The 22449-nt window shown below is 42.6% G+C and overlaps 1 protein-coding gene across 1 annotated transcript; it reads right to left on the bottom strand.

The window, feature by feature from the left end:
* Window positions 1–9200: 9200 nt before the first annotated feature.
* On the bottom strand, window positions 9201–22196 carry LOC308290176 (E3 ubiquitin-protein ligase TRIM47-like; the record flags this gene model as incomplete). The annotated part of the gene is made up of 7 exons (XM_080731951.1): window positions 9201–11175; window positions 11292–11351; window positions 17430–17589; window positions 18012–18245; window positions 19173–19268; window positions 20011–20385; window positions 21969–22196. The coding sequence occupies 7 exons, from the start codon at window positions 22194–22196 to the stop codon at window positions 10655–10657; spliced, it is 1674 nt and encodes a 557-aa protein (XP_080588077.1). The 3' UTR covers window positions 9201–10654.
* Window positions 22197–22449: the final 253 nt, after the last annotated feature.

The raw sequence follows: 22449 nt of genomic DNA, 5'->3' as shown, positions 1-22449 counted from the left end.
TTGTTATTTGCATTTAGTTTTTTGGTCCCCTAAAGCCTCTATCAGAGTCCAGGGTGAAGAGCTATTCACTTCACCGCGTTGTAGTTTACTAGCTATCACCTAGTCTTTGTTATGTATTTTTGGTGATAGCTAGAAAACTACACCGCGGTGAAGTGAATAGCCCTTTACACTTCAGGTGCACCTGGAGTTGCCAAATTGAATAAATGAATGAATTCCATTCAGTATTTATGACCTCAGTCAGTGAACAGGACAGTGGTACAGTCACTGGACCTTTGGTTTAACCGCTTTGACTCATGGGACACATGATGAACATGTAACCCAGAGTTCAGTACACTTGTCATTGGAAGCAAACTGGATTTAGCTCAAATTCATCTTCTGAGTTGCCTTTCATCCTATCAAGTGTAGCCCTACAGTCGATACTGAGTGTAGACATTAGGCCCGCCTAAAGCCCGTATCAGAGTGTACGGTGGAGAGCTATCCACCGGTGGAGAGCTTTCCACCTCAAGTCAGAAAATAAGTGTAGGACATCATAGTCACGGGGCCCACGGTGAAGTCCTTTACCGGCTTTAAGTGTTCTACACATAGTTTGCACAATATCTTTTTAATAAGCATGATGCAGTAGAGAAAGGTATCTGCAATAAAGCAACCTGTGTCTCTGCCGTGTGGACACAGCTACTGTAGAAGCTGCATTGAGGGTTACTGGGATGAGACTGCAGTCTACAGCTGTCCCCAGTGCAGAGAGAGCTTCAAGTTCAGTCCCAGACCTGTTCTGAGGAAGAACACCATGCTGGCTGAGGTGAGATGACCATTAAACTAAACTTTCTGCTACAGCAACACTCCAAGTTAAATGAAGGCTTTTAGGTGCACGGCTCAAAGAAGCATAATGAGAAGCAGCGTTGCATCATATGCAACGCTGAGGAAGGCCGAAGGGCCGAAACGCGTCCGTACACTGTCCATTGAGGTAAATAAAATCATGTAAAAAGGATATTCCTTGAGTGCTGGCGACTACTTCTTTCTCAATAAGCATGATGCGTCTGCCATAATTCTGGATTATATCAGTTTCTGAAATATAAGCATTAGTCCAATTTGCAAGCATAATAATAATGTCACCATCTGAAATTTTATGATTGAATAATTTGTCTTTAGAATCATAATAATTCAGGGCAGATTTGGCATCCAGGGAGTGTGTGCATACAGATTTGCTGCGAACAGTGCCGGAGATTTGTTTAGGTCACACGCGCACACACTCACAAACACTCACATGCACGCACTCACACTCACACTCACACACACACACACACATAGGGCCCTGTTTTCGTCCATTATCCCTAAACTTCTTTGCCTTGTTTTACTATTTTGAAAAACATTTAAAATAGTTCAAATCGCTGTTCTACAAGGTTGATGTAGATTGGCTAGATCACCTAATAGCATGTCTAATTCAGTTCAAGTAAATTGTTCCAGTAAAGGTTCTGCCAAAAGGGGATATTATAGGCTACACGTCCAGACAGACGGACACGGACAAGCTGTGACGTTTCTCATATCAAATCATTGCAATGGATCTTTAGTTTCTCTAATCAGTGGTTCTCAACCTTTTCAGGCCGTGTGACCCCCAGTTTATATATATATATATATATATATATATATATATATATATATATATATATATAGGCCCTATATATATATATAGTTTTTTGAAAAGTTAAAAAACTCTTAAAAAGAGACCCTCCCCCCAACCCAAAGGTTGATGCCCGCAGTGGTTCCCTATATGGAGACACAAAGAGCCTGCTCTGTTCCCTATGGAGACACAAAGAGCCTGCTTTATTCCCTATGGAGACACAAAGAGCCTGCGTTATTCCCTATGGAGACACAAAGAGTCTCCTCAAATTATTGGCTTAGGAATTCGACAAAAACGAATAAATATCCATGAATTCAAGTCTCCATGGGGTGAGTAATCGATAGGAAAAAAGTAATTTTGGGAGTGAACTATCCCTTTAAGTACAATTGTGAAGTATTTTACTTTACATCATTAAACTTTTATTCCACTACATCTCAGAGAAAAACATCGTACTGTATGCTTTACTAAATTAGAATTATTTTACAGCTTTAGTTACACAATACTTACTTCAAAAAATCATGCATTAACCCCTTATAAATGAAGCCTTATATCTGTGCTATTTGAAAATAGCTGATCTTACTCATGTACCCTAGGCTGTAGTAATAGCTTAACCCATTTAGGCCTAACCTATAGAATAGGGCTAAATCAGAAATTAGCCTACAAAACAAATATGTTGCTACATACTGTACATGTACTGTAAGCCCCTCCCAAACAGCAAAATGTGTTCCCGGCCTGAATGGGTATACCAGCTGTAAAATGACTGTATTGTTCAAAGTATTTATGGGATAATACAACACATATTTGATAACATTTCTGTAATGATACAGCACACATAGAGGACCTGTAGAGTTGAAACCTTTATTGGAAAACACCTCAATAAAGCCACAAAACCCTGTAGAAAATAAGTAATCAAACCAACTAACTCAATTGACTCTGGCATCTACCAATTATGTACTATATATATGATAATTTAACAAGCCAAACAACACATGACAACACAGTGAAAAGCTATACAAACCCAGCATATCAATGAACATAATATTGATTGCATTGCATATTAAGAATGTTTTTTATCCTGACAAATATGGACAGACACTGATGGTCTACCAATAACCTATGAGCTGGAGAGAATAATACAAGGAGGTGTAATTGAGGTCTGGAAAATCTGGGAGTGGTGTTAGCTGGGGTATTGGTTGAGCTTCACATGACTTAACACGTCACCTTTGGGGGGAAATATATAACGAGTTCTGCCGTATATTTTTGCCACATATTCCTAATATGTCGATATGATATGATGTCACAATGGCATCAAACAAGAGTTTAAAATAAGTACTGTTTCAAATCTGCCTTTATTATTGTTTTATATACTCGTAGTTATTAGCTATATTTCAAATAAGATTAGACTGAAAATTCAACAATGGACCAGAATCACAAAGTGTAGGTCAGGAGACCTACACTTTGTTTTACAAGCGAGCCCACACTGTTTCGTAGGAACAGTATCTATAGTTTGTGTTGTGATCGTCCGATCCGCCCATGCACCGGAAAATAATTCTGGTCCATATGCAGTTATCGATTTGAAAGATAGAGGCTCTCGCGTCAACCTTGCGTCCAGCTCCTCGTGTTTTACCACCTAGCCACAGTATGCCAAAATCTTTACCATATTTTTGGTAAATAATTGAAGTGTGAATGTATATATTATTAGATTTCACGTTACTTACATTCACTCAGCGTTCTTGGTGACATCACAAAGGGTTTTTCTCCACTGTGGACACGCTGATGTCTCATCAGGGAACTTAACTCATTCCCTGCCAGGCCCGATAGTCCCGAGATTATTCCAATGTCTTTCCCCGCCAGGCCCGATAGTCCCGAGAATTAAAAAAAAAAAAAAAAAAAAAAAAATCAAAAATTTCTTTTTTCAAAATTTTTTTTTGACCCCCAAAAATGGAGTAGGCATGATAGCAATCGCGAAATTGCATGTTTAACCCCCATAGCAACCCCATCTTTCAAGCATGGCAGCCATTTTGGCAGCCATCTTTGTTAAACATAGTGGCTGTTATCTCATGAATGCCGGAACGGATTGCCATTCAGATTTTTTTGTTTGAAAGCTGTGAGCAATGTGGACACACGTGGTGCATTATCTAGGCATGGGTGTGCATGATCCGTGCACACCCAATTACATGGAAGTCTATGGAGACGAATGGCAGGTGGGAGTACGGAGGTATGTTAAAATGGCGGTCAATGTGTTAACACACTGAAACCCTTGTCACACTGTTTACACACAAAGGGTTTTTCTCCAGTGTGGATACGCTGGTGATTCTTCAGGGTACTTAACTCACTGAAACCCTTGTCACATTGTTGACACACAAATGTTTTTTCTCCAGTGTGGGTACGCTGGTGTGTCTTCAGGTTACTTAACACACTGAAACTCTTGTCACACTGTTTACAGACAAAGGGTTTACTCCAGTGTGGGTACGCTGGTGTGCCTTCAGGGTGTCTAACACACTGAAACTCTTGTCACACTGTTTACACACAAAGGGTTTTACTCCAGTGTGGGTACGCTGGTGTGTCTTCAGGTGACCTAACTGACTGAAACCCTTGTCACACTGTTTACACACAAAGGGTTTCTCTCCAGTGTGGACACGCTGGTGTGTCTTCAGGGAACTTGACACACTGAAACTCTTGCCACACTGTTTACACACAAAGGGTTTTACTCCAGTGTGGGTACGCTGGTGTGTCTTCAGGTGACCTAACTGACTGAAACCCTTGTCACACTGTTTACAGACAAAGGGTTTTTCTCCAGTGTGGGTACGCTGGTGTGCCTTCAGGGTATCTAATACACTGAAACTCTTGTCACACTGTTTACACACAAAGAGTTTTTCTCCACTGTGGGTACGCTGGTGTGTCTTCAGGTTGCCTAGCTTACTGAAACCCTTTTCACACTGTTTACACACAAAGGGTTTCTCTCCAGTATGGACACGCTGGTGTGTCTTCAGGGAACTTAACACACTGAAACTCTTGTCACACTGTTTACACACAAATGGTTTTTCTCCAGTGTGGGTACGCTGGTGTGTCTTCAGGTCACTTAACACACTGAAACTCTTGTCACACTGTTTACACACAAAGGGTTTTACTCCAGTGTGGACAGGCTGGTGTGTCTTCAGAGAACTTAGCACACTGAAACCCTTGTCACACTGTTTACAGACAAAGGGTTTTACTCCAGTGTGGGTACGCTGGTGTGCCTTCAGGGTGTCTAACACACTGAAACTCTTGTCACACTGTTTACACACAAAGGGCTTTTCTCCACTGTGGGTACGCTGGTGTGTCTTCAGGTGACCTAACTGATTGAAACCCTTGCCACACTGTTTACACACAAAGGGTTTCTCTCCAGTGTGGACACGCTGGTGTGTCTTCAGGGAACTTGACACACTGAAACGCTTGTCACATTGTTGACACACAAAGGGTTTTACTCCAGTGTGGGTACGCTGGTGTGTCTTGAGGTGACCTAACTGACTGAAACCCTTGTCACACTGTTTACAGACAAAGGGTTTTTCTCCAGTGTGGGTACGCTGGTGTGCCTTCAGGGTATCTAATACACTGAAACTCTTGTCACACTGTTTACACACAAAGGGTTTTTCTCCACTGTGGGTACGCTGGTGTGTCTTCAGGTTGCCTAGCTTACTGAAACCCTTTTCACATTGTTCACAGTGGAAGGGTTTTTCTCCACTTTGGACACGCTGGTGTTTCTTCAGAGTCGATACCTCAATGAAGCTCTTCTCACATATGAGGTTTTCCTTCCTGTGTAAGTTATCAGATGTTTCTGTACTTCTCCTGGCTGAGACGAAGTCCTCACAAGATCTTGGTTGGTCTGTGTCTCCTCGTTTCTGACTGGTTACAAAGGAAGATGAGGGGAGCTGTCCATTTCTCATTATTTGACACTCGAGGTTGTTGTGGCTCCCCATGTCTTCATGTCTTCATGGAGGAGAACCTGAGATGTGAAGGCGTATGGAAACTCAGAACTGAAGACCTGCGTCTTGGAAGCTTAGTTCATGGACAGCACTGCCAATACTTGCACAGTTAATTGGAAGGCGTTTCTTTGTCTATTGCAGGCTGGAAAAATTTGGTTTTGATATCTTCTCTGTCAATCTCTGTCTCCCCTTCAAGTGTCTATATCTCTCCCTTGGTCGTACCCAGACTAAATGTGATGTTTAAAAACTGCGTCACATCTTATTCAGGCTGAGATCTGGTCTGATGTCACAAAACACAAACTGTCGACATCATTCCTAACAACGCCGATTTACACAGACACATGTGTGATTATGACTTTGGCTTTGTATGGCATTGTTTGTCTGCACACATTTCTTAATAAATATGATGATAACTAGGTCCTTTTATAGTCTAGTTGGCTGAAATGTCATGTGAGGCTCACAAATCCACCAATACCCAAGGTTTTTGGACATTTGTCCGTTTATGCCCGTTCTGAATTGCTACGGGCATAGACAGCCCCTCTAATAGCCCTTATATATGCCTCGATATTATGACGTCACCCTTTGCCGCTTTCTGATTGGCTACGGGCGTAGAACCTAAGCATCATGAAACACTCCTCCTCAGTTTCAGAAACGACCACAGAGAGAGGAGCTGCAGCAGGTCCCCCATTGTCTGATGATGATGATAGTAGTGAAGAAAAGACAGGTGAGCTCATATACAGTAGTGGCAATTTAATTAATGATCATCAAAAACTACATTCCTAAATAGAAATAGAAATAGAAAGCGCAGTGCATCTTGGGTAGGAAGATGAAAATTGATTATTATTTCTGACCTGTGGTGTAAATACTGGACTGGTACTAGCGTGTGTCTAACCTTTGACAGCAAATTTTGATTTCGTTTTAGTCATCTTAAGTCATGTTTTAGTCACCTGAAACGTTTTGGCGGGCCATGATGACATCGTAATGCTTGATTTTTCACTTGCTTGAATGCTGAAAATAGCAATCTACAAGCTCACAACGAGGTGCTGCACAGATTTGCTAATTTTACAGCGCAACACCCAAGCGGTGCCGGCGAGTGTAACCCAACATAAAATGACTTTTAGCTCTACTGGATCTCTTCTCCACTAGTTCCTCCCTAACATTTTAGTCTAGTTTTTATTTTTTTGATGAAATTGTCAGTATATTTAGTCTCAGTTTTAGTTTTTATTTTGTTTTCATCAGTGAAAAAAGGGAGTCGACGTTTCTCATAGTTTTATTGAGGAAATGAACACTGGCATGTGTGTGTGCAGGCCTGTGGTGAACACCGTCCTGAGGAACCATGGCGCTCTGTACCGCTGCCAGGGCAAGCTCGAGGCTGCCGAGACCCTGGAGACCTATATAACGCACAAACGGTCTTGTCCCGACTTCAAGTAATTTTACAATTGTGGCCAACTGCCTAATCTAGTTGAATACCCTTGGTCTAGATCATCTGCTATTTTCTATGAGCGACACCACCCTACGTCAAAGTAGGGGGGTTTATTCTGTACACTGTTACTGTTTCTTAATCTAATGCCCAATACTCAACCGGCTGTTTGAAAAACAATCCAGGGGGCACGGTGGCACAGTCGCCTCACAGCTAGCCTCGGAAACCCAGGCTTCATTAGGCGCACAGCTAGAAGGTCATGGGTTTTGATTCCTGCTGGGGACGCACGCACGCATGTGTGTGCGCGCGCACGCACACACACACACACACACACACACACACACACACACACACACACACACACACACACACACACACAGTAAACATGAGAATTGAATGAAATTCTGATATGGCATGTTGTGGACACTGGAATGGGGGGTGAAGGCGAGAGGTGCAGTGCTCATGTCCAACCCCCAAAACTACCATTGGTGGGCAAGCCATATTATAACTCCTCCTCTGAAAAAAGAGGTTTAAAAAGATGGCCCTTTACCCATCATATTTACAGAAGACCACTTTGCCACTCGTTCATGTGGGAATATTCTCTGTTCAACAGCGTGAACTTGATTTTGATGCTCCAACATGCCGTGCAATGACACAAGAAGCCATGAAGATGAGCGGGAATGTGTTTTTTGGGAAATCTTCACAGGTTTTGCACGCCTAACAGGGTTCCTTGTCAGTTTTTTGGGTTTGTTGGTGTTCTCTATTGCAATAAATTGCATCCTCCTGTATTTGGCGCTAAGACACAGATATCCCAGGCAACCTCAGTACATCATTCTAGCAAATCTAGCGCTATGTAATATTTTAATAGCCATTACTCCATGTGTATATCTGTTGCCTGGTGTGCTGCAGGGGAAAACTGCAATATTAAGCAAATGGTGCATAGGTTTTGTACCTACATTTGGCAATTTTATGAGTGCGTGCCTAATGACTTGGACCTTACTGGCAGCTGAACGTTACACTTTCATCTGCCATGGAATCGACTACCTCAGGATTGTCACAACTCGTCACCTTCGCTGGGCTTTGGCTGTGATCTGGACCATAGTTTTGATTTTGAATATGTATCATCAAGCTCTCATCTACCACAGGTTTGACTTTGCTGCCAAGCCCTTGGACACGCTGATGTGCGACCCATTGACGGTGGAGAAACACACGGAGCTGACTTATAAGGACTTGTGGCTTCTTCGTGGCCCGCCTGGTTGCATCGTTATTGTGTCCATCTCTATCATCCTCACCTGCTATTTGCTGATCTTTCGAGCTGCGTCCAAGGTGTCGGCGGATCTACGGAAGAGCAGCCATAAAGCTGCTTGTAACGTGGGCTGCTACCTTGCCATGTTCTTGTTGCAAATGCTTCCAGTGCTCTTTTCTGCTGCCATGTCTTCACTGGATGAAATGTACCCAGAGCTGAGCCCTCAAAGCCAACTCCTGCTGTTGATTCTGATAATGGTCACTCCATCGGCTAACGCGGCCACCGTGATCTATCGCAACACAGAGATAAAGAAAGAGTTTCTCTCCCTCTGCGGTCATAAGGTTGGGGGTCAAGAGGATATTGAGATGATGGAGCTGCCAGTGAGACGAGGACGGAGTGTGAGTGTCTAGCTCTGTGACTGATACGAATAATAGTGATCATTAATATCACTAGATTATTTGTATTGTTTGTTTCATGCTTATATCACAACACAAACAGTATGCTGCTAAGTGTTTACTGTTCGTCTCTACTTGCAAAAGAGACTGATATTCAGGCTTGTTTTGCATTCACTGTGCAACTCATGCATATTTGACATGTGTCCTGTTATCCTTTGTTTTTTTCCCCCATATTCTCTATTCTTATGACCTTTTTTTTACAGCAAAACCCATGAAGTTTGTATAGAAACAAATATTTTGTAATTCCCTGCATCTGTCAGAACCCTGAATGAGGACATCATCATATAAGGAAAAAAACAACATTAGGAACAGAAAATCCTGAGAAGCTGTTCAAAATATTATTTGCACAATGTTTATTGACAAGTGAATAGACAAGTGATTTTGATTTACAGTATGTGTGTGCCTTCTGCTTTGCACTTCTGAGGCTGTTACTAAAGATATACCTGTCATTTTATAATACGTTTACTTGGCTTGATGTTTTGAGTAAAGCACATTGAATTGCGCTGCTGTCGGATGGAAACCTAAGTCCAAAAACGTATTATTATAGGTTAATTATTTTAAAGCATTTTAACTATTTAAATACGTGAAAATAGCCAATCTGCAAGCTCATAACATCATGCATGGTGAGACATTGTGAGCCTGTAGATCTGCTATTTTCACTGCTTTTGTGACACTGTTGAATGATGAAATATAGGGCATTAATTTACAACAAAAGATAAAAAGTTGAAATATGGAGAATTGGAGATAAATATGGAGAATTGGAGATACAAGGTCTCTGCCTGACAGCAACGAATCAACAACAAGGCTGTTGAAATGTGCTCTACAACAAACTTGCCGAGCCTATCATATCTGCTGTTCTACCTGCATATTAGGTTGGTTTCTCTTCGTACTTCAGATATTGAATATATTATATATGTTCTTATCTTTGAGAACAGATTTTTATGAATTGTGACATGACTGTCATGACATATGATGGACCAAACAGTTTATTGCATAATGCTGCTGTATTTGTATCTGTGCAATGATGCTGCTGCTATTTAAGGGCATGTAGTCTTGCGTGGCCAGACTGTTGCCTCCGCGATTTGGTCAAATGCTCCCAGCATACAGTCTGGCAAACCGGGGAAGAAACGGCGAGTGCGAGATGAAGCGGAAGTGAAGCACCCACGTCACTTCCGTTTCAGTCTCACATCACACATATTTATCATTATATAAATAAAAATCATATAAGCATGTTTAGCTTTCTGCTTAGCAGAAATGACATTTTAAAATATATATTTTTGAACGGTAATGCCCGTTTCCGATACTCGCCGTTAGGGAGCTGCTGTTCCAGACTCTATATAGCATTCAGAGATTGTGGAATAGTTGTCTGGCTACGAGAGACTAAAGGGCATGGGTGCACTAAACAATTTGTTTTGGTTGTAGGCTATTCTGAATACAATGACAATAAATGTAATACTGAAAACGGAGTTCCTTGGATTTTTTTTCCTTGTAACTCTACTTCTTCAGCCTTTTTGTTTGGAGTGTACACATCATTTATACACACACACACACACACACACACACACACACACACACACACACACACACACACACACACACACACACACACACACACACACACACACACACACACACACACACACACGTGTAAAGTATCTAAGTACATTTACTTATGTACTGGTATTTGTACTTTCCAATTTCCAATACTTTTACTTCTACTCCTTTACTTGAGTATTTCCAATTTCCAATACTTTTACTCCTACTGCAATAAGCTGAACACAATCGATTGATTGATCATGATGGTGACATAATTCTTACACATGCTTCGTCTAGAAGGAAAAATCTACAATGAAATGAAGAAAACAAAGTGTTCAACTATCATCATCATCATCAGTATTCTTTTTTTTTTTTTTTTTTTTTACTTTTGTTTATTGGGTTTTTTAACTAACATGTCTACCATATCTTACACAGCTCTGCTGTGTCCCCATTGTTAAACGAAAGCATTATCCCTGGATAGAGAGGTTGTGTGAACGTGGTTTGAACTGTGTGGAGGAGGGTCATTGTGTCAGAAACACTGTAAAAGGACAGAGTACCTGCCTTGTGATCCAGGTACACACCCACTCTGGAGGAGAAAGGCCCTGACACTTTAGTCACAACACCTTTGTGGTAATAACTGTAGACTTTATCAATGCACCGTAAACACCAGGATTTATCATCCTGTCCAAAGTAGCTTTGTCTGCTAATGTCTTTATAACAGACTGCTATAAAAACCGAAGCACCAGTCCCCTCTACTTCCCAGTAACAACGTTCAGACAGACCCTCTGTACACAACACCTGACAGAACGTAGTAAATCTCTCTGCATGATTAGGGTAAGGTTGTTGTTGTTGTAGAGTTAAAGTCACCTTCCTCTTCTCCTCTGACAGGGAGAGACGTTTGCTTATTGTGTTCATGTCCAGAGGCAGAGGATAGGAATCTGTGAGAGCACACAACAAATGATTATGTTTAGAATGAGTCTCACAACTAAAACCCATGAGTATTATATAATATATCAGATTGAAACGTTCAGAACCTGCATCAACATGCACTCACATTGTAAAAAGTCCTTTCTGGTCTGAGGCTCCGCTGGATGTAAAACATCAACTGCACACACTGGAGACACAAGAAAACAGTAAACGTTTTTATCATACTGAAGAACGGATTAAATTATTGAATTTGACAACTTAAGGAATTTTTAATACCTCTAAAAATGACAAATGAAACATTAGCCAAATTGTCAAATATTAGAGGCAGTGAAAATGCTCTCTAATTAAAGGAAAGATGTCTATGGAAGAAATTTAAAAGGGCTCTATGGATTTAACATTGATATCCAAACGGCAGCGAGTCACCCCGTTAAATAGTCTCTGAAGCCGATTTTACAGCCGCCGCTAAGCGCGGAGCCGTTGGCAGCGTGTTGTGACAGCCCCAGAAATGATTTAAAGTACATAATTTATTTGCTGATGTGGAGCCTGGCGACTCGTTAAAGATTTTAAAGCGCCGTCATGCTGTGCAGATCAAAAGATTCCCGCAAAAACATGGAACAAGACGCGGCGTGCGTGTGAAATCATCTCTTACAGACATCTTAATGTCAGCGGGGACGTCAGCAGATATCCCTTTCAAGACGTTAAATTGGATTCGGTCGGATTCCTAATTTGTGGTTTGTGCCTTTGGACATTTTGTTTGTCCTTTCGTGCCGTGCCACGCCCCAGGGGTGTCGCACCAAATTCTGGGCCCTGGGTACACGGATTCACTCACATTTTGTGCTTTAACTATTGAAAAATAGCAGATATACAAGCTCACAGCGCGGCACCGAGTGCCGCGCTGCGAGCTTGTAGATCTGCATTTTTAGAAAAATCGTGAAAACTTTGAATATTTCAAATCCTTCTAAGTTTTTTTTTTTTAAAACTATGTTTCTATGTCAGTGGTGCTTAAACCTTTTCATGTGCAGGACCCCCCAAATGATATCTATTTGGCCACGGACCCCCGTCTCAAAACATTTAGTTCCAGGGAGCCACCCCAGAAGCAGAATTTGAGTTACAAATGTTCGCTTAAAAAATACATACCCGTAATTGCCGGACTATAAGCCGCGGCTTTTTTCCCATGTTTTGGACCCTGCGGCTTATACAACGGTGCGGCTTATATAAAGATTTCTACAGCTAACGGCCAGTTAGTTCGTTTTACAATGGTCTTTAACAAGGATTTATACGTAGATTTTTACAGCTAACGGCCACTAGTGGAAAGCAGAAAGGACACCTGCGGCTTATAGTCAGGTGCGGCTTATATATGTAAACATTTGTTTTTTGTTCTAAATTTAGCTGGTGCGGCTTATATTCAGGTGCGGCTTATAGTCCAGCAATTACGGTAATATATATATTCAAAGATTTGCTAACATTTTCACGACTTTTCAAGAATAGCAGATCTACAAGCTCGCAGCGCGGCACTCGGTGCCGCGCTGTGAGCTTGTATATCTGCTATTTTTCAATAGCTAAAGGCCCGGCCCCTCTACCTTGGGCTCTAGTAACTCAGTCCCACTTTCCACCACCATGACACCCTGGCCATGCCACGCCCGATCCCTTGTACAGTACGATCGCCAACCCCCTATAAAAACACATACTCAATGACTGTGAGCACTGTGAGAGTGCTCAGGTAATGGTGAGAGCCACTCGTTAAAAAACCCCTTTGAATTATTTATGTCTCGACCCCGTGGCCGTTTCCCCCTTGTATAGTTTTATAGCGGCATCATTGCTAGTTATTCTTTTATAAAGGGGTGTTATTTTGTGGCGATCTTTAACCAACTTAGACCGGGTACGCATTATTACGTATTATTTTATGCTTTAACTATTGAAAAACAGCAGATATACAAGCTCACAGCGCGGCACCGAGTGCCGCGCTGCAAGCTTGTAGATCTGCAATTTTTATTTTATTTTTTGAATTGTGGAGATTTGTGCAAGTCTTTGAATATTCTGACCCGATTCTATAAGTGTCTTCTAAATCCTTCTAAGGTTTTTTGAAAAACCTACCGGTATGTTTCTATGTCATTGGTGCTCATACATTTTCATGTCAAGGACCCCCAAAATGATATGTATTTGGCCACGGACCCCCATCTCAAAATATTTAGTTCCAGGGACCACCCCAGAGGCAAAATTTGAGTTACAAATGTTATTTTTCAATAGTTAAATCATTTAATAATTCGATACCTAAATGGGTTAAAACGGGGCATCCGCTGGGGGGAGGAACCATAGACTGTAAAAAATAAATGGACAGAGCCACGCCATTGGTTACTACAGACCATAAATGAAGCCTATTTGTCAGCGAATGAAAATCCGCCATCTTTCTATATCCGCTCTAGAAATGAATGCTATTGGCTGGAGGGCGGGTCTTCACTCCGTACAGCCAGTAGAAAGCCTAGAAACATAGCCTACGTTATCATTCATTTTAAAATTTGACCATAACGGCCATAATTTACTAAACACATATTACAATGATTTAAAAAAAAAAATACTTTAAACCAGGGGTCTTCAACAGGGGGTCCGGGAACCCTAGGGGGTCCTTAGAGTTACTACAGGGGGTCCTCCAAATCTTCCAATCCTTTTTTTTTTTTTTTATCCTAATCACTGGGATTCCAATCCTTTTTATATTAACAACTTGAACCCTAGTGTCCATATTGTGAGAACTGTAGCCAAAAATAGCTGATCTACAAGCTCACAACGCCTCGCAGTGCGAAGCGTTGTGAGCTTGTAGATCGGCTATTTTTGGCAAAGAGCTTTGGTATAGAGGGGAAAAAGGTAATGACGGCTCAAGTGGTATCTGAAAACATAAATTGACATGAATCCAAAATACACTGACGATTGTGCTGTCAAACGATGAAACTATCCACCTATTTCCGCGATAATTTACTGTAGAATTATCTGCGGGACACTTCTGGAGAACAGCAGACATACAAACTCACGTCACATCGCAAATGCAACGGTTGTGAGCTTGTAGATCACTCTCGTCGCAGCGTGACGTGTTGTGAGCTTGGAGGTCGGCTATTTTCGATATTTCCACCAAAAGGCCCTTCTAGAAATGTCAGCCCCTAGCCTAGTTCCAGACCCTGAATCGCTAGCCACACCCCTTTACATTTTTATTTTGGCAATTCAGGGGTCTAGAATTGGTCTCATTGAAGAGGCTTTCCTCGTTCTAAAATCCGTACGGCGAATCAGCGTCGTGAATCAGCGTCTTGTGATCAGCGTGGGTGGGGGTTTCCCAAAACTCATGTGCGTTTCCAAGTAAACCAGCGCCGCCGCCATACCGTACCGCACATCGCGTCGCGGTAAAATGCGGTAAATTGCGGTAAAATGTGATCGTATCGAGCTCGCTATGAAACACCAGTAGCAGGCATGTTATGTTGTTTGATTACTAGTTTGTAGTGCTCCTATTCTGCCTGTTTCTTTGGTTAGCAAGTAGCACTAGCAAGCAACAGGCTAGCCACTAGCCAGCCACACATAACAACACTACGTCATGTGTTGGTCAGACGGTGAACCAATCGCTGAAGACTGCCTCTTTGGCAACACCCATCCCAGCAATCGCCCTGGGCGGGAGCAACCTCAGACTGAATAATGGAGTGAAACGAAATGTCAATTCAGGCTGAGTGTCAGGCTAGTCAGCCCCTGCCCCTCTAACATTCTCTGCACGTCCCTGCTGTTGAGCATTAAATAAACGTTCCCCTCTCCCCCCCACACAGTCCATGGTGCTGCTGCTCTACAGCCAGAGGCAGTACATCTTCGAGTTCGACAAGAACGACCGTCTCTCCTCGGTGACCATGCCCAACGTGGCGCGGCAGACCCTGGAGACCACGCGCTCCATCGGATACTACCGCAACGCCTACCGGCCGCCCGAGGGCAACGCCACCGTCTTCCAGGTAGGTCACGACTCGTTCATTCATTGATAGTCGAAAACTTTAGCGATCGATTAATCAATTAATACATGAATTGAACTGAAGCACAGTTTTGTTTTCTTTTCTTTTTCGAAACCGAATAATAATTAAAGAATATAAAAGATGAGTGTTAAAATGATTTCATTTACTTCTTTCTATTGTTTTAGAGATTCTTAAGGTGGTTGCACACTGCTGCGTTTTTCGGGCCGAATATCGGGGTGAATTTCGGAGCGTGTGAATAAAAAAATCAACCTCACGTTATGTCAGTCACGTTTGCACACTGACGCCCGTTTCGCGCACCACTAGGTCCCTTGCTCTCTCTATCTCTCTCTCTCTCCTTGCCCTGAAAAACGCATTTCGCAACGAAAAACGCAGCAGTGTGCAACCAGCTTTATTTCAGTGTTTGGGGGCATGCGTACAAGTGGCTAAATATGTCATTTTACACAGAATAAGCCCATTCCCAAGATACAACGCAACCTTTCATGTTTGGATGTGACATATGGGGGCTAGAAGTGTTACTATAAATAGCAATAAAGAAACTGCTAGCTTATTGTTTCTAAAAAGACATATTTAGCCACTTGTACGCATGCCCCCATGCGTACGCATGCCCCACATTTTAGCACGGTAAACGCGATAAAACAATAGAACGAAGCAAATGAAAGCTGGGTCACCACCCACCATGACAACCAGGCATACTTAATGAACTGGTGGGTGTGGCCACATAAAAGCCCAATTTTAACTCTTTGTACACTTTTTTGGGAAAAAATCTTCCTCCTAGTATAACATAATAGTTGATGATCATGTTTTAGAGGGGGGGGAAATCATGGCACCCCATCTTTAAATGAAATCACTTAGCCTACACTTTAACACCCCTGCCTCCAGGACTACAGTGAGGAGGGCCAGCTGCTGCAGACCACCTACATGGGCACGGGGAGGCGGGTCATCTACAGGTACGGCAAGCTGTCGCGGCTGCTGGAGGTGCTGTACGACACCACGCGCGTGGCCTTCTCCTACGACGAGGTGGCCGGCATGCTGAAGACGGTCAACCTGCAGAGCGAGGGCTTCACCTGCACCATCCGCTACCGGCAGATCGGCCCGCTCATCGACCGGCAGATCTTCCGCTTCAGCGAGGAGGGCATGGTGAACGCCCGCTTCGACTACGTCTACGACAACAGCTTCCGCGTCACCAGCATGCAGGTATAGGGAGGTTAATGATTCATCTAAAATCCATTAATTGCAAAGAATTACAAAAAGAAATCATTCTATTAACTCATTTCCCGCGATCCACGTCGAAACCGTTGATTTCCCGCTGTACCACGCTGCGATGCCCGTCGTTCCCGGAAATGTAATTAGCTTTAATCATTATGAAACAATTAAAAGTATGATCGCTGTATATAGCCGCTTCGGAGTCTTAGGTCCGCCTCCTAACTGTATCCTGCCGTATTTCCGGTTCTGACCGGATCTAGGTTTCCGTATCCTGTCCAAGGCCCAATCGTAGCTTCTGTCCCATCTGTTTACATTGTAAACAGAGGAAGGAGCAGCACGGTCATTTCATCGTCTTTTTTCACGCGTTTTTTTTTTATTAGATAGCTGTTTGATTCTTGTGCCCGCCTGGCATATGATCCGCGCACATATCGTCTGCTATGTGCGCGAACGTGTCCACGTGTTACCATAGCGCACAACTGGCCGTTTCCAATGTTTTCTTATGTAACACCGGCGGATACTTGTATATTGGCTATGTGAAAATAGCCAATATACAAGCTATCTACAACAGGCCGATCTACTCGTTCTGAGCATGTAGATCTGCTATTTTCACAATAGAACCGTGTTATACAAAATGTACTCTTAGTGCTCGTAGGGTGGGGGGGTCCCCAGTTAAAATACAATTATTTTGGCAGTTGCGGCCTGAAAAGGTTGAGAACCACTGCTCTAGAGGGTGATACAAAACACCGTACTTGGTGATAAGAAACACAGGTCACACAGGTCATACTAATTTGCTGTCATACTACTAATTTGTTGCCCCCCATACTACAGACAGAGTACAGGCTTTAGTGGCCTTCCCAGACATACTTCCACCTGTACAAATTCCATTCAACACTTGTGTGCTGTACAGTAGGGGCTGTTTAGAAGGAAAATAATTACACTTTTAAATCCCACCAATATTTCTGCTTAAATTCTTAAATTGTACTGTAGAATCTGACGGACAGCCTACCTGTGTACCATCAGTTGTTTACTATGATGGCTGGTTAGACAACCAATACACATTTCAGTCTCACCTCTCTTTGACATCTCTGGCCAAGATGTCTTCAGGATGTTGTCTAGTTGGTCTCTCAGACCAGACACGACGTCAATCACATCTGTGAAGGACCTCAGAGGAGAGATGACCACACTGGGTGTGACTGGAGATCCACTGGAGCTGGAGAGAGACTGGAAACTCTGGAGAGAGACAAGCAGAGACAGTGTTGATTTCGTTGACTAAAACTATGACGAAAGATGTTTGTCAAATACCTTTTTTCACTGACGAAAACAGAATAAAAACTAAATCAAAACTAAGCTACAATGACTAAAAAAGTAAAATAAATATACATTTCGTCAACAAATAAAACATACAGGACATACACACACGCTCAAATGCGCTCAAACATTACATTTGTGTTCCATTCTAAGAAAAAAAATTGCACTGGGTAGATATGAATCATAATTGCATATTGCTAAAATATTTTACAAATAGTGCAAATAAACTCACAAGCTGTTCATTTAGGTATGCTATTTTTGGAAGATGTTTGAACATTTCTCAAAATGGAAACCGATTTCTCCCAATAATCAAAACCAAACTGTAAAATGCCATTGAGTGGAACCTGAATGAAAGTGATGATGTCATCAGTGTTGGACAGCTCCTCCAGGTCAGCATGTCTCCTCTCCAGCTGCTCCATGTGCTCCTCCATCTGCCTCAGGAGAGCCTCAGTCTGAGCCACTGCAGTCTGCTGCTGATCTCTGATCAGCTCTTTAAGCTCACTGCGTCTTCTTTCAATGGAGGCCACCATCTCACTGAAGATCCCATCACTGGCCTCCACTGCTGCTTCTGCAGAGCTCTGCACACACAACACAAGCACACACATAAATTATAAGTGTGTGGATTGCTGGCACAAAATATTTATCTATACTATAATTGGGGGGTCCTTCCTTGACAAAGAAGTTTGCTTTAGTGCTTCTGATGACACAAGGCACCGTCTCCTCCATATAGCACAGTGGTTTTCAAACCTTTTCATATCAAGGACCATTATTCGGTATTTGAGCCGTGGACCACCATTTGATGAGATTTAGCCTCTCATACCCAAGACTTAAGACTATTTTGTTGTCGTTGAATAAGGTTTTGTCCACGGGTGGCAATTCCATGCTGTATTGATATGGTACCAAAGGAAACGTACCAAAAAGATTCTCAAAGAGAACACCAGCACTCACGGAACAGTCCTTTTCAGGCACTTTTTTTATTGTTTTATTGTTTTATTTTATGGTCGGCATGGTAAGCTGCAGGAGCAGCAACAAACGGACGCGTTTCGGCAGTCAAGCCTTCATCAGCAACGCTGATGAAGGCTTGACTGCCGAAACGCGTGTTCTCTTTGATAATTCTTTTGTAAAGTTACGTTTCCCGACCGTGCACCTGGTAAGAAGTTTAGTATGTTTGAAACGAGTTGGAGTTGTGCGTGCACTTCTGCTCTAACCATAGGACTCATAACAGGCTAATCAAAAGAACAAGTCTTCTACATTATGTCATTGTGTATAGACTTCTTGTACATTAAGAAGACAATAATTGAACTCTTGAGAGCGCACAAATTTACACTTTCAAGAGTTAAAGATCTATATGGGTCCATTTGGTTACCAACTGTCCATCATTTAGCTGGGGACCACCTGGAACCCCCTCAAGGACCACTGGTTGAAAACCACTTATAAAGCATCACCATTTCCTCTATCCACAGTAAACTCAATAACAAGAACCATGGTCATAATAATCAGCTCACGTTCAGGGCCTCAAGGACCTGTCTCAGGTCGTTCAGCTCCTTCTTTGTCTCCTGGATCTGCTGCTGGACTTTCTGCTGACTTGGCACCAGCTGTTTCTGCAAGAAACCGGAAGAGAGACGGTTTGGCTTGTAAACAAAGCACATTTCAGTGTGTCGGGATACCAATTCTATCCAATCAGGAGAGAGAGAGAACTCAGGGTACAAACACATGGAATTGGATCCACACATCATCTTAAAGGGTCATGAAACCCCAAATCACTTATGTGTCACTTGTTGTTACAGGGAGAAATTATATGATGCAATTTGCCCATAGGCTTGGGGATTCAGAGCTTTCAGCTGTTTCTATTTCTGTGTACTTGCTGACCAGAGACTCTGTCAGCACACCGCCCAGATCAACTGTTTCCTAGTTTTCTGAACTCTCTCACAATCACAAGTTAGACAGTTCTTTAGATTTATAGAAGTTTCTTCAAATGTAGTGTTTTATCACATTAGTATTTTAAATTCGTTTTAGTAGGATATATTCAATTTGAGTATTTATCGATGGATAGTTGACTCGTTCCGAGCCGACTCACCGGGGGTTACATGCTGCAAGAGAGCGCTGCTATGCGGCTGCTGCGGACAGCCATGTCGGTCCCGGCAAAATTTATGTACATATCATTTACAAAATATCAATTGCCTGTTTTTCATTGGGTCCAAAAGGAGTGTACTTCATTCTTTAATACTTTTTATTGTACAACACCCTCGTTTGTGTTTTTAATGTCTCTGGCATGGTTATTTAGTTCTGCTTCTATCTTTAAAACATGATCTACCGTATGTTTTCAGGTGATCGTGGTCCTACCTGTTTCTCTGCCTTCTCTGCAGCAGCTGACACGATGTCATGGCCCTGGTGTTCATCCATGGTGCACAGATAGCAGATACACTGCTGGTCTGTGCGACAGAACACCTCCATCAGCCTGTCATGACTGGAGCACATCTTCTCCTGCAGTTTGCTGGTGGCTGGGACCAGCTTGTGCTTCTGCAACACAGGAACATTGTGGTGGGGCTGGAGGTGAGTCTCGCAGTAAGAGGCCAGACACGCCAGACAGGACATGAGAGCCTTGCGACGCCTGGCTCCGGTGCAGAAGTCACAGGCCACGTCTGCTGGACCGGCGTAGAGCAGAGCAGCGGAGGCAGGAGACGGCTGACCTCCTGTACTGCTCAGCTTCATCACAACCTGGAAGTAAAGAGAAGAGGAGGGGAGGTCACTCACTGTGATGACAAATAAACACAGTCATTGTGAGGTTCAACTTCAAACACAGTTAGAAATCTGAACTTTGGCATTGAATAAAGTTGATTGCTTACAATGTAAGCATTTAACAGACACTCTTAATCACTGGAACCCTTTGTATCTGTTATGTATGCCTACAATGAATGTATGTCGAGAATATGAAAACTAGGGTATATTGGTTAACCAGTGACTAGCAAAGTCAAAGATCAGAGTAGATTTCATTAACCCTAGTCAACAAAATGACAGCATAAACCTAACCGTATTCCAAACCTTATCCTCAGTAAAACATTGCCAAAACATAACCCTATTCCTAAACCTAACCTCTGTAAAACTATGCCAAACAAACCCTAAAACCTATTTCTAACCTTATCCTCAGTAAAACAAATACAAGAACCGCCTCATCGAGTGGTGATCGGCTAAAATAAATGAGGGCGAGCGTGTTTTGAGGCGAGCATTCCGGTTACCTTTGGTGCTTCTGCGGAATGCTGTCTGACTGGTGTCGTTTACCATACCTGTACTTTAATGTTATTGCAGATCGACCTTTGTTGTTAGTCCACTTGTCGACCACAGAATAATGTAGGGTGACTGTGTTTTGGGGCGAGCGTTTTGGTATTACCTGGAACCCCATCATGGACCCCTGGGGATCCGCACACCCCAACTTTGATTGATTGATTGATTGATAGATAGATAGATTGAAGAATTTATTAGAAGTTTGCAAGAGAAAAAAGTACAGTTTCATGACAGCACAAATCACTGGTACAAGGTCAACTAAAAGGAGTCCCTAGTAAGCTTTACGGCTTATTTACACAGGAACCACTTTATGTATCTCATATAACATTGAAAGACAGACGGATAGAACGGAGTACTTTGCATAGGATAACATAAATTACAAAAGCAGAAAAGAAAAATAATAAATGACAGGGCGATAAAAACAACAGATGTGAGCTTAGTCTATTTACAAGTCACTAGTAGCAGCCGTGACTTTTTTGACTTTTCAGAACAATTTTGAAGGAGGCTATAGGGATTTGCACTCAGGCAGGGAACACATTTTAGTGTATTAGCCTAGCCTGCTTCCAGACCATAGACCCCACCCACTCTCAGAGTGGACTCTTTCTCTGAGCTGAGTCTGAAATCAGGCTAGTATTAGCCTACTGTACATGTACAGTATGTAGCAACATTTGTTTTTGTAATTTTTTGAATAATATTTGACTTTATTCAGAAAACTTAGGTCAGGCCTAAATGGGTTAAGGTCTGTGTGTGTGTGTGTGTGTGTGTGTGTGTGTGTGTGTGTGGGGGGGGGGGGGGGGGGGGGCGTTCCACATGTTGGTGGTATAGAACACTGGTCTAACCTCCTAACATGCTATCTAAATAAAATTCTAAGTAGCCTGTTTGTAGCCTTGCCTATATCATTAACAGCATCATCAACACGATGTGTAGTACAGTAAGTAAACAACATCTACCAACCAAGTTTGCTGAATAGCAGAACGTTTAGTTTAATGCTCTAACTTGTAAAGTCATTTCAGACTCACCTCAGCCAGCATGGTGTTCTTCCTCAGAACAGGTCTGGGACTGAAGCTCTCTCTGCACTGGGGACAGCTGTAGACTGCAGTCTCGTCCCAGTAACCCTCAATGCAGCTTCTACAGTAGCTGTGTCCACACGGCAGAGACACAGGTTCCTTTAGAAGCTCCAGACAGACAGGACAGCAGAACTGCTCCTGCTCCAGCTCACATGCCTGTTGCTGCTGCTTCTGTGCCATTTGACTGACAGCCACACTCACACTGAGAGAGAGAACACACAACACACACTTTGGATTATTCAACAGACTGGGAGAGAAAAAACACACTACAGCTTTAGGTTTCGTTTCTTATGAAAACTGGGAGAGGCAAATGGTTTGGATGGTTTGCTGCAGGAGGCAGTGGTTTAAAGAGACAGAGACAATTCACTAGTTTGCAAATCCCGCCCCATTCTGCCCTGTTACTAGGCTGGGACATTAACCCTGGGCAGATTGT

This window comes from Nannobrachium achirus (assembly GCF_963921795.1).
Source record: "Nannobrachium achirus genome assembly, chromosome: 8".
NCBI lineage: Eukaryota > Metazoa > Chordata > Actinopteri > Myctophiformes > Myctophidae > Nannobrachium > Nannobrachium achirus.
Note: the sequence above shows the minus strand (reverse complement) of the source record. Positions and strands in the feature narration are given on the sequence as shown.